The 13,385-nt window shown below is 36.4% G+C and overlaps 1 protein-coding gene across 1 annotated transcript in view; it reads right to left on the bottom strand.

Moving 5' to 3' along the window:
• The window catches only part of LOC106059714 (uncharacterized), a 121,501-nt gene that overhangs the window by 3,107 nt on the left and 105,009 nt on the right, over positions 1-13,385 (bottom strand). The window contains exons 48-52 of the mRNA XM_056004630.1: positions 11,732-11,901; positions 10,811-10,947; positions 7,268-7,393; positions 3,611-3,759; positions 2,160-2,525 (exon numbers count right to left, since the gene is read on the bottom strand). Coding sequence (XP_055860605.1) covers positions 2,160-2,525; positions 3,611-3,759; positions 7,268-7,393; positions 10,811-10,947; positions 11,732-11,901 — 948 coding nt within the window. The remainder of the gene's footprint in view (positions 1-2,159; positions 2,526-3,610; positions 3,760-7,267; positions 7,394-10,810; positions 10,948-11,731; positions 11,902-13,385) is intronic.

Here is a 13,385-nt window from a genome sequence, read left to right as displayed (position 1 = left end):
TAGTTGTGTTTATTCACTAGGGTAAACACATAACAGAACATGATGATTCATCCTTCAGCTTCCCCAGAGTCTCACTACTAAGTATACCAGTCCTTTGCTACTTAACCCGAATGTGGATCAACGACAGCCTTCCCCGCTTCGCTCCAGGTCCCTACTACAACCTTCAGGCAGCATCAAAAGTTGGCTTCTTCTTAGTTTCCCAAACATTCAGACTCTTCACAATCCCTGATGCACTGTTCTTCTCTCCATTCTAGTCTCTTCCTGTTTACGTTCACTAGTGCGCTAGTGCGCACCTCAAGCACTGGTGCAAGGCAGGGTTAAAACAATATTTTAACTTAAAGTCTCTCTCTCTCTCTCTCTCTCTCACTCTCTCTCTCTCTCTCTCTTCAAATGCAATCGAGACAATTATTGTTATTCTAAACGGCCAAAGTTAAATAGCAAAAGAGACCACATTGGTTTGTCCTTTATCATCTTTATAAAATACGACTTGTATATCGGTTTACGCAACAACTAGTAATGAATCACAGTCAATAAAAATCTGCTATTTTGTTCCACTTTTAAACTCGCTCTAAAAGCTTGATTGTTTACATTGTGATTGAAATTGTGTAATTATTATAACAAAACATTTGGTAGGCCCTATTAAACTTTGTTTGGAGGGAGGGGGTGGAGTAGGCCCGCGGGCCACTTAGTTGGCCCATCTGTGAGCTATATAAATTTAACCAGATTGAAACTTCTACAACAAACAAGGGACTTTCATTTTTTTCATTTCTATAGGAACATTTGAAACATTTACACAAAGAAGTTATATAAATCATCTGAAGCAAAACAACGAATTAAGAAATTTATAATTTCAATTTTGTATAGGGCACTGAAAAAAAAACTTCATAGCAAAGTACTTAATAATTTTTTTTTCTAAAAGTGTAACTGTAACCTTCATAACGAGCAAATTAAAAAAAAACTGTAAAAAAACATCAACAACAAAGCTTATATTAAGTGTGATTTGATCAATTAGTTTGGATCAGTCATGTCATTAAATTTGTAATAGATCTAAATTAACAATAATAAACCTGTGCGATAAGAAATATTTTTACCAATTGTTTTGGTTTAGTGCAATTTCATGCTTTTAGCTTTGTCACAAAGCTATGATCCTATCACTTGTCTGGACTAGTCAATACGCTATGATCCTATCACTTGTCTGGACTAGTCAATACGCTATGATCCTATCACTTGTCTGGACCAGTCAATACGCTATGATCTTATCACTTGTCTGGACTAGTCAATACAATATGATCCTATCACTTGTCTTGACCAGTCAATACGCTATGACCCTATCACGTGTCTAGACTAGTTGGGAAGGGGAAGATGGAGAAAGAACGGGTATCTGGGTGATCGTTATTTAATTGTGTTTATAAAATATGAGAACGACCCGAATTCGAACTCGTAGGCTAAAGCCTTGTCAGACTTCTCAATGCAACACGATAACCAATCTGCTAGCGAAGAGCGTATGAACATGGAAGATTTTATACTTATCTATTGTTTCTACTTCATGATTGTGTTCACTAAGCCTTAGACGAAGCTCTATAAAAGGGAATAATTCATCTTATACCACCACTCCAGTCAAGTACAATTTCTTTCCCTTGTTCGAGATACCAAACAAAATAATTAATTAACAATAGTTAATTAACTAATTGGTTAATTTTCTTTTATTGATTCTTGTGTTGTCAGGTAAAAGAAATAATTGTGCGAAATTTCATCTCGATCTGAGATTGGGTGTTGGAGAAATAACAAGTACAAACGTTTTACCAGACAGACAGACAGAGTGAGTCGATATAAGCTTTGTGTACTCTTTCTCTCCGTAATTAATTTTCCACGTTTTGGAAGGAATCCTTAATTTTACTAATTACTACTTTACTACCATTTTATGATTGTGCTACAATAGCTTTGTGGTTTTTTATTTAAAAAAATGCTGTATTAGGTATAGAATTAAAGGGAAATGCATGCTCTTTTTACATAATTCAAAGTCATGTTTAAAAAGTAAACATTAATTTAATTTAATGAGGTCAAAATCAACGATGTTATCGTCGATTAGGAGAGAAAGAGTTAAAACAATAAAAGAACGCCAGCGAGAGAGCTTCTTCTTCGAGTTTCCACGGGCTTACCATTTCTTGAAAGTCTGCAGCAGGCTCTCTGTTTCCTGCTCCACCCGTTCCTCCATGATGCGGCCGTAGTGCTCCGTGAGCAGCACGATGAAGTAGTTCAGGACGATATAGTTCATGACGGAGAAGTAGAGGACGATGTAGAGGACGCTCAGGATCTTGTACTCCACGATCTCCTTGATGACGTTCTGGTTCAGCATCAAGTTGGTGGTGGTGAAATAGGCGCTAAGGAAGCTCTGGAATTCTTCCATGTCGTGGAAGAAGCCGTAGCCCATGTAGGCGAAGCACATGACGGTCAGAATGGGCAGGTACAGGAGGGAGAACACGGGAGGCACCAACATAAGAAACTGCGACAACGCTGGGATGTTGCTGTGGAGGAGAATAAAAAGACACTTATATAAAGTTTTTAAAAAAAGGACAGAAGACTCCAAGAACAGTAAACAACATTAAAGAAAAAAAATTGCGAAAGAAAAATCTAATTATTGAGAATGAAAAAAAAGGTCGTCGCTGGTTAGAAAAAAAAGTAAATATTTTATTTTTCTATTATCAATACAGCAAAACATTTTGATCTCCAGACAGCCAACAAGATATCCTTGATAAGCTCAAGGTGCGTTTCCTTTTGTACAATTAGGGGCCGCCTCTGTAATATTGTATTTCAAGATTTTTACTCTAAATGTTAAGTAGAGCTAATGAAAAATAAACAACTAAAAACGAGTGCAATAAATCTGAAAAAATTTAATGACTTTCACAATTAGGAGAAAAAAAAATCGATCCTTGAATTTAATACATCTATATTGAGGGTTACTGTCCATTATAGAAGCACTTGTCCCGATCCACAGCTGCGCTGGCTCTGACACCCTTCACATGGGGGATGTCCACATGCCGAGCGTTTAGATGGACGGCATAAAAGAGGTCCCCCACCCACCCAAGAAGGGCTAAAAAAAATAAAATCAAGCGCCATTTTGGGACAAGCACCTCGCATCTCATGACCTCTGAAACAGACAGCTGAAGTGCTCTCTCGATGTTCTGGATACACAAATTAAGACCAAATGAAGAGTCCTTGCCAAAGACTGATGTAGAAGGACGAAAAGAAATCTTAAATAGACCCCCATTCTTTGCCGATAATTGCTATGTCTGCATTAGTTTTAACAAAATATGTAGGTCGCACATGAGCTTCTGACATCTGAAAGAGACAGTTGGAAAGCTCTCACAAAAGGCTGCGGGACACACTTTTGAGACCTAAAGGAAAGCCCTTATTGAAGACAGGCGCAGAAGACGGAAAGAAAACGCGGACAACGGCTTTGTCTGCATGAGATGCGCAAAAAAATATGCAGGTCACAACTGGGTATGCGTAGTCATGCACTCATCCTTAATTTTCGGAATCGAAGACAATGCCCTCATTATTATTATTTCAGCTAAATGTATGGAAAACACTAAGTATTATTGGTACTTACTTAGACTTTAAAATAATTTTAATGAATATAACAAGCGCCATCATACAGCTGGAGGTCTGGATGAAAGTTGTGATGGTGGTAGCAAAAGCAAAGTCAATGTACACTGTGGCCTCTTTGTTCTCAAAGTACACGTTCTGTACATCTTTCACCTGTAATTTTAGACCAGTAAAATAGTGATGACTTTATCATACATTGAAATAGGGGGCGTGCTGGCTGAGGGGTAGAGCACTTGGCTTACGAAGAGACAGGTTTCGGGTTCGATCCCGGTGACGACTGGAATTTTGAATTTCAGGATTTTTAGGACGCCCCTGAGATGGGGAAAGTAAAGTCGGTTGGTCGTCGTGCTGGCTACATGACACCGTCGTTAACCGGCTGCCTTAGAAGCAGATGACCTTTACATCATCTGAAAGTGGTCGTACCTATATATCACAGATCAGAGCATAGTAAGTCGATTGCAGATAATTTGGAGAAGTTTATAAAAAAAAAACTATTAAAAGTTAACTACAGAAAAAAAGCAATGTAAAAAACAACAACTGTTAAATCAAATCCCACTAATGTTAACTCTTTCTCTCCTAACTGACGATACCACCGTTGATTCCAACAAAATGTGGTAAATAATTACGGAGAGAAAGAGTTAAGATACTGAAGAAAGATAAAGATTTTTTATTTTATTAGTCATTGAAAAATAAATAGGAAAAGAATGGTATGTGTGGAGATCGAATCCAGAACAACATTGATTACCAAACTACAAAGGTTCTTACGAATAAATATAGCTCTAAATCTATAATTAGCATCTATATAAAATGAAAAAAAAAAGATATTTGAATTAAGTCAATAAGTATTGAAAGGGATCTTTTGGAAATTTTAATAAAATGTGTTTCCAAGCAGCACGATTATATGTAAGAAATTTTTAGCTCAATAGGATAATGAAAACCTGTTTAAAAAAAATATATATAGGCCTATATTTTTTACTTTTTTTTTCTATGACGCAAGTCTGTGCTAATTGTAAAAACATTATGTACAACTTATAGAGCGATTAGTTTTCTTTTATTAACTAATGAATTTTAGATTTTAAAAATTGATATAAAATTCCCATTCGTTCTCAAGCCAAATTTAATTTTTGTTTTTAACTTTGAAAAATTATAACGGTCAAACTAGAGTTTTCCCAGTGTGGCCAACGAGCTCGTAATTGTTTTTTCTCAGCGATACACACCAACTGTTAAATTGCTAAGAAAACCGTAAGAGCTGTTTTTGAGATCAGCTGTCCGCCCACATACCCAGCCTCCAGGTTCCTGCATTAAAAAAGTGACTTGAATATAGAGGTATTGTAAAAAATTTTAAGTGTGTATAAGGTGCAAATCTAGATAAAGGTTCGATGTAAATTCTAGATGTAAATTCTAAATGTATCAGTGAGGAAATAAAAAGTCAGGCGAAAAGAGTGGACTGATTTACGAATGCTGTAGTTTCTTTCCGAACTGTTCCACCAGAGGAGAAAGGGTTAAATACAAATCCAAGGGTTGAAATTCTATGGAATAGCGTTTTGATGTAAGAAAAAAAATTGTAGGGTGTGGCCAAAACTCCGCATTAATATTAATAAAGTATTAATATATATAATTCTCTTCATGGCTCAAGAGTTTGGACTTCAAGTAATAGAAAGATCACTCTTTTATCTTTGCAAGTCGGACGGACTAGAGTTACCCCACGTAATTTTAGAGGTGAAAAAAAGAGGGGGAGGGGAGAAAAAGTAGTATTCACCCGTCACTAAATAGCAGAACTGGACATAACCATTGTGACAAAGAAGTAATGGAAAGAGAACAAGTAATCTACTCTGTATTCACCTGTCGCTAAATAGCAGGGCCGTACTTAACCATTGTGGGGCCCAGTTTTGGTAGGGATAAGGCTAATAAGTGAAATTAAAAGTTTGTATTAGAAAATGTATTCGTCTTTGCATTTTATTCATTCTTTACTACGCACAGAATTACTACACGAGCCTTGCGTGTAGAGAAGTCATACAGTATATAACAGTGATGCCCAACCTAATTCGACATGTGAGCTATTTTAATTTCTGACACTCGTGTCGCGGGCCACATGAAATAAAAGGTACCAAAACGAAATGAAATTGACCTGAAACAATTTTATTAGAAACCTGTGGCTCTAGTACTTAATCAATGAATAAGATATTTGAAGTTTATCTTTGTTTTCTCGGGTCGGAAAATGGCTTCAAGTCTCTGCCTTAAAAGTGAATATTATTGTAGATACCTTTACCACTGACTCATTTTTTTTTTCTCATTTTGGTAAATATTACCATTGATCTTCCAATCTCCAATCTTCAACTATCTTTATTCATATTCATTCATAGCTCAAAGCAAGAATGGCGTCATATTTGTTTTATAATGCCGTTTATATGTTGATGTTTTTTAAAACAACAGCTAAACTTTCTTTACAAATCAAAAATGTTGGTTTATCATCATGTTCCACAAAAATTTAAAAAAAAGTCAAGATCCGTGTCACTTTTCCTAGTAGTTTCTAAATTCAGAGTCCACTTGTACTTTCTTCGGTTTTCCCATTTCATAAACGTACACACATTTAAGGTCATGGTACAAATCTATCAGAGAAAAAATGAGAGCCTAACGTAGGTAACGATACATCTTTCAATCTTCTACACTTTGTGCCAACGATAAGGCGGGCCGGATGAAACCACGTCGCGGGCCGGATCTGGCCCACGGGCCGTATTTTGTGCATCACTGGTATATCATACGAATTCTGTTTCCTGCATAGATCACGCTCAATAGCAAGAATTACCAAATGTTTCATTTTCACTAGATTCCACAATACGGGTATTGCATAATGCCGTTTTTTTATCGCACCTAGGATTGGCGTTTTCCATATTGAATGACACCCCAAAATGACAATTTTTGTCTATATATTTCAGGAGATTTGTATGAGTTTTGAAAAGATTTTAATAATTTCCTGATATTTCCAGGACCTTTTCGTATATTTTGCAATTTCAGGAGATTTCTAGGAACTCCTAGTAAATCAGGATGCCGCGGGAAATCTGTTATAAGTTACAAAATGGTTTAATTTAATAATTTATACACCTAGTTTTAGCGCGGGTCCCATGAAAGTGCGGGGCACACTGCGGACGCATAAGTTGCAGTGGTCAAATGCCGGCCCTGCAAAATAGCGGCGTATGCTACGCCGCCGGTCGACTAGTATTTAATATTTGGACATTGCATCGAGAGGGCAAAGAAAATTCAGATATTGAATGTTGGACTATTTATGGGAGGAGGGTGGAAGAGGGAGAAAAGTAATATTAGAATTCAAGGGCAAAATATATAGATAGGTGTGTATGGGGGGGTAGGCGTATTATAACGGGTCATACCACTGCAAGTCAAACGTGTAAAAAAAATAGGTGGGGGGGGGGGTCCAGATAAAGAAAATGGGAGAGAGAGAGGTAGGGGGGGGGGCGTTCCAATCCAATCTATCATCTATCTATCTATCTATCTATCTATCTATCTATCTATCTATCTATCTATCTATCTATCTCTATCTATCTATCTATCTATCTATCTATCTATCTATCTATCTATCTATCTATCTATCTATTGTTTATCTATCTATCTAATCCATCTATCTATCTATCTATCAACGACTCACCGCACGTTTAGTATAAGACATTTTGACAAGAAAACCAACTATTACGCATACTGAGAAGATTCTTTCCAACAGGTTCAACCAGGAGAAATAGGTAGAAAAGTGTTTTCGAAAACCTCTCCGGTGGATCTAAGAAACAATATTGGGAAATTCTCATACTTGGCGGCAAAACTATAAATAGCAAGGTTTTTTTTATCTGATGCACGGTAAGCGAAGTATTTTAGCAATTTTTTTTTTTTTTACGGAAATGTTTTCTTGAGGCTTTGAATAAGAGATTGACCCTTTACACAACAATTAGATCAATTAGATACTCATTATAAGACATCAGTTAGGCCAGGTTCACATCTAACTTCACATTCACTTTCACCTATCCTTTGGTCTGCTGGACCTTTGGGACACCACACATGATCTGTCAACCTTCTTTCTCCATCCTTCTCTGTCATTTGCCTTTGATAGAATTTCATTATGATGTTCTTTCTGAAAATATTGAAACCTTCCTTTTTACCTGCCTTTTTTTACCGGCCTGTGTGGACCACTTCTGATAGAATTTAATACGGTACCGATATTCTTCTGAAAATATTGAAACCTACCTTTTTACCGGCCTGTGTGGACCACTTCTGATAGACTTTAATACGGTACCGATATTCTTCTGAAAATATTGAAACCTACCTTTTTACCTGCCTGTGTGGACCACTTCTGATACAATTTAATACCGATATTCTTCTGAAAATATTGAAACCTGCCTTTTTCCTGCCAGGGTGGACTACTTTGGGGGCCGATTTTGAGTTTGTGTTTTGTCTTTGCAACCTTGTTTTCTTACGTTTTACTTTAGGTTCCATTTTATCGCCACCACATTTCTTCATATTTTTTGTCTTCTTTTCCTCTCTTGTTATCTTGCTACTATCTTATAGATTACAGACGTGACTTCAAAAAAGAAGATAATTACGTCCTTAACATTTCATGTGTAAATCTAGTCATGCATGTTAATCAATGACTTAAACTCTGCTAAGTCGTTGGTTTTCATGGCTGATTCAGGCAACCCATTCCATTATTTAATGGCACTTGAGGAAAAGGACGAATTGTACGAATTGTTAGAATTTGAACATCATAAGAAATAAGAAATGAGCCTCTATCTTTGCATCTTTCTGAGTATTTCATTAGGTTTTGTTTTTCTGTTTGTAAATTATAGTTCAGTGTTTTATATCTACTTTACTTTTTATTCTTCTGTCCTGAAGTGTTTCTAAGTTTAGTGATTTTACTAATGGTGTTACTCTAATCAAATTACAATGTTCCTTTGTTGTAAATCTCACTGCTCTATTTTGTATTTGTTCTAGTTTCCTAATGCTCTTGAGTTGAGGGGTCCCTAACAGAGGATGCATAGTCTAATATTGGCCTTACTAAAGTTAAATAGCATTTTAGTTTTATGTTCTTGTTTGGTTTGTACAAAATTATTTTAATAAACCTTCATGTTTAGCTTGATCATGGGGGTTTTAGGCAGGGTGGACTGGGTGTCAAAATCGGCCCTGGCATTTCTATAAAATTCGGCCCACAAATTCTCATCATGTGATGGGCATCCATGTCTAGGTGCATCGGTCCTTAAAAATCATTGTTAAGTTTGATAATGTATCGATGCATACAGAAAACTCTATATCTTAATAAGCAATATAGCGTCTTTTTACATCAGCACTTATGTAGGCCCAAAAAAGATGAAGCCTACTAGTAGCACTGTCTACATTCTACATTTTATTTTCGGAAAATGTGTTTGATTAAAATATTATTACACTGTAATGTCTGTGAAAGATCTTTTGTTTAAACACGACGCTCAGAGGGACTTTTATAAAAAGAATAATAATAACATAATAATAATATTATAAAACCTTTAAAAACTTGACATGTGCCATAGTGACTTCAATCAGGCCATTTCGGTGGCCCCGCCGGCCCATTTGGGTACTGGCCCACAGGGCATTTGCCCGAATGCCCATATAGCCAGTCCGCCCCTGGCTCCATGGTAACCTTCATTTATTATTACACCTAGATATTATGAGTTTTTAGTCGATGTGACTAGTTTCTGAGTTATAATACAAGTGCTTTTATTTGCTTTAGTTTCTGTAATTCTTCTAATTCTTTTTGTAAACTTTCAATATCTTGTGTTGTTTTTATTGTTTTACATAATATGTCTTATTGTACCTAATTACTAAGAAAAGGTAGAGTCGTAGACAACATCTTAAAAAAAACAATTTGGAAATTGTCTTCCCACTATAAAAAGTGCTACGTTCGATCTAAAACCAATCTAATATTCTAACTCGCTGACCTAGTTAAAATACCAGGCAAACAGAATGGAGTTCTGGCACGTGAAAAAGCAGGGATGACTATCCAAGATTCAGCGCATGAAAGGTACCCGCGGCTAGCTAAATATTTGGTATATTTCAAATCCTACGAAAATGATCTTGCACAGGACCTCCAATTATTTAGATGTGTCACTAAATCCTAGACTTTTAACCTTTATGTTTGCGTTAAATAAAACTATAAACAAATATAAGGACCACGAAGCGAAATGACTACGTAGTTCGTCCGTCATAAGCTCAGTTAAAACTATGTTCCGATATTGGGTAAAGTACACATCAATGTAAAGTTCTCCTTTCAGGATTTGCGATCTATAGGGCACATAATGTAAAGGTCATCTGTATCTGTGACCCACGGTTAACAAGGGTGCCATGTGACCAGCACAAATATCAATCGCCTTTACTTTTCCCCAACTAATGTCAGTTACTCTTTAGAGCTGGGTGGACTCAGAGGCGCCCTTAAGATCCTGAAATTAAAAAATCGATACATGCGGTACTGTCAAAGCCCGAAGTGAGGCCGTTTCGCGAATCGGTCGGCTATTTCGCTTGGCCAATATCCGATGTACTTGAAATCCAAAGTGTATATGCTTTTTCGACCTGCCACTTAGTGAAAAGCCAGAAAATCCCTGGCCAATATACAATGTGCTGATGAAAACATCTCCTGTGTAATATTGGCTGGCTTTGCTGTGCTGAAAATTTTCAGTACATTTGCTCCTTTTTTTTAAGAAGTCCTGCCCTGTGATTTTTTTTTTATTCTGACAGCGGTTGCACTATAGGTATTATTCTTTGGCTTATATTTCTATAGTTTTCTATAAGCATGCTTTCAGTTTTAAAAAAAGTAGGTCACATTGCAAGCATAAAAATAAATCAAAACAGAGCCCAATAACATGCATATAATAACATAATTTAATTTCTTATACATAATACGAATCGTCGGGTCTTTACGCTCGCTGACCGGTAGCCAGGCCACATACTTCCATGTCATCTTAGCTAATTATCATTAAAGTTTTTTTTGTTGACTTTGGTCGATCGTCCATTGCCATTTCGTAAACCGGCTGGCAAAATCGTGAAGTCGCCGGATATTTTGAACATAGGTTGGAGGCAATGTCATTTCATAATGGCAGTTTCCCGAATTGACCAGTTTTTCGCCTTTGGCCGTAAAATATATAGAGTTGATTCATTTCTAAGTACTGTTCCAACTTACCAGTATAATGTCTGCTATTCCAAATGCTACATTAAAGACTGAAATTAAAATAACCATCAAAAAGAGCATATTTGTAGAGTCTTTGCTGTAAATGAGAGGAAACGTCGACACTTGTATGCTCTCCTGGGTAATACCAACTGAAACAAGAAATTAAAAACTTGCTGTCACACCCAGCGTAAGGAAAGCACTTTTCATTTGAAACATCTAATTCTTAGCTACATTAAGTGTTATATTTGCAAAAGCAATTTTTATAAAAATGCTTGAATATGTATTCAAACTCCAGCCTTTATAATTGACTGTTTTGCCAATAAGCTGTTCAATTATATGAAAAAAAGGTTTTGTAATCTATAGTAAAGAAGTTTCCATTTTAGACCTTGCGATCTAGTAGGGCAAATGATGTAGAGGTCATCTGTTTTGGTGGCCCTTATGCAAGCACAACGACCAACCACCTTTACTTTTCCCCAACGAATGTCAGGTACTTATTAGAGCTGGGTTGAGGGGCCCAAAAATCCTGAAATTAAAAAATCCCAGTTTTCACCAGCATTCGAACCCGGGAGCCCCGATTCCGAATCCAAGCGCTTTACCGCTCAGCCACCGTGCCCCCTTTTTCAATAAATTTGTAACGAATGACTTATTCCTTTACATTAGTGCGACAATTGTCAGAGATCATCCGCCACCAATTTAGCCAATTTTCCCATATGAAAAATAACTAATTATGGCTAACTGATTAATTAACTAGTTGATCGTTGTTGACAATGTATAATAATGCTAAGTTTTAAATTGGTCCAAGACCGGAAAGTTGGAGATAAAATCTGTTCAAGATTCCTCCCAGACAGACATAATGACTTAGCTCGATCAAATGTTAATAAAAAACTAAGGTAGAAAAAAAAACGTTATAACAAACTACGAATCAAAACTGACTAGATGTGAACTCAAACACATGCTCTATCACTGTCAACATCTTCGTGTCAGCATTGTAAAGGGCAAGGTCAATTTTGACGGCTCTGGTGTAGAAGTCAACCCAATTCTTGGACTCCAGGTAATCTATCATAACTGGCTTTGTGTCCCTGATTGAATACACCACTTCATACCTGTGAAAGAGATCATGGGATAGCTGGCCGAATTTAAAAAATAAAATGCTTTACACATAGATCCAGATCTAAAACGTAACAATCAGAATCAGAAAATATTTAATTTGGTCTAGAATTAAAGGGGAATTCATGCTCTTTTTATATAACACAAATTAAAGTTTATAAAATCAGACATTAATTTAATTAAAAGAGGTCAAATCAACCATGGTATCGTCAATTATATCTACCAATAATGTAGAAGTTATTTCCCTTATTCGATACCAAAACTGTTTAAAGTATCAACTTTATAGGAGAATACCGAAGGGAGAAATAGCGCTAACAATTATTAAAGGGGAACTAAACATAAAAATTTTAGCCATATCTGTGAATACTGTAGTATTAGTTTCCCTTTTTGCTATTAAGCTAAATAATGAATTACAGTAATTAATGGTCTTACTGATTACTTTTTTATGGATTCATGTCTTGTCTATGTCAATGAATAATTGTGCGAAGTTTCAACTTGATCTGAGAACAGGTGTGGAAGAAATAACGTGTACACACTTTTTACCAGACAGGCAGACAGACAGACCTATGCTCCGCTGTGTGCTTTTTACCGTAATTGGTTTTTACAAGCATTTACATAAAAAAAGGGGGAACGACCTGAATTCGATCTCGTGGGTAACGCCTCCTCAAGGAGACGTGCTCACCACTTGCTAGTGAGGTATATATGACTATGGAAAATTGTTTAGTTTATTGTTGTTTCAATTTAGAGCGGCGACCTAAAGGGGACTAATTCAGCTTATACCACCACTTCAGTCAAGTAAATCTTTTTCCCTTGTTCGAGATACCAAAAAAAAATTAATTAACTAACTAGGTTTTTTTTTTTCCATGTAAAAGAAATAATTGTGACTTCAGCTTAGTCAGAGATTGGGATACAAACGTGTACAAACGTTTTACCAGACATACAGAGTAAGTTGATATAAGCTTTGTCAAAAAAACTACATCAGATTCCTTGAACGAGTAGACAATAGTATTATTAAAACCAAATCAGAATCATTGCAATAGTGATCATAAATAGCCATTACACTGAGAAAATATATACACTGTGCGGCATCAGAGACATTGTGATTCCGGATCACAAGCAGGACAGGGGCATTTCTTTTTATCTACTGACTGCCCAATCTCCAGTGCCGACTCTGATGTAGGAGTAACAATATCTGCTTCTCCAAGTATGTTAAGAGTAGTAAAAATGTCTTATAATCATAGCGCCCAAATTATTTAGCCCCAGTGCCGACTCTGATGTAAGAGTAACAATATCTGCCAATCCAAGTATGTAAAGAGTAGTTAGGATGTCTTATTATCAAAGCGCCCAAATTATTTAGCGCCCGTGCTTAAAGTAAAATTCCCCTTTCAGACCTTGTGGTCTATAGGGCAGATAATGTAGAGGTCATCTGTTTCTCTGGCCTATAGTTGGGGAAACGTAAAGGCGGTTGGTCATTGTGCTG

The sequence above is a fragment of the Biomphalaria glabrata genome, chromosome 11 (genome assembly GCF_947242115.1).
Source record: "Biomphalaria glabrata chromosome 11, xgBioGlab47.1, whole genome shotgun sequence".
Taxonomy (NCBI): domain Eukaryota; kingdom Metazoa; phylum Mollusca; class Gastropoda; family Planorbidae; genus Biomphalaria; species Biomphalaria glabrata.
This window is presented reverse-complemented; position numbering and strand designations above follow the sequence as displayed.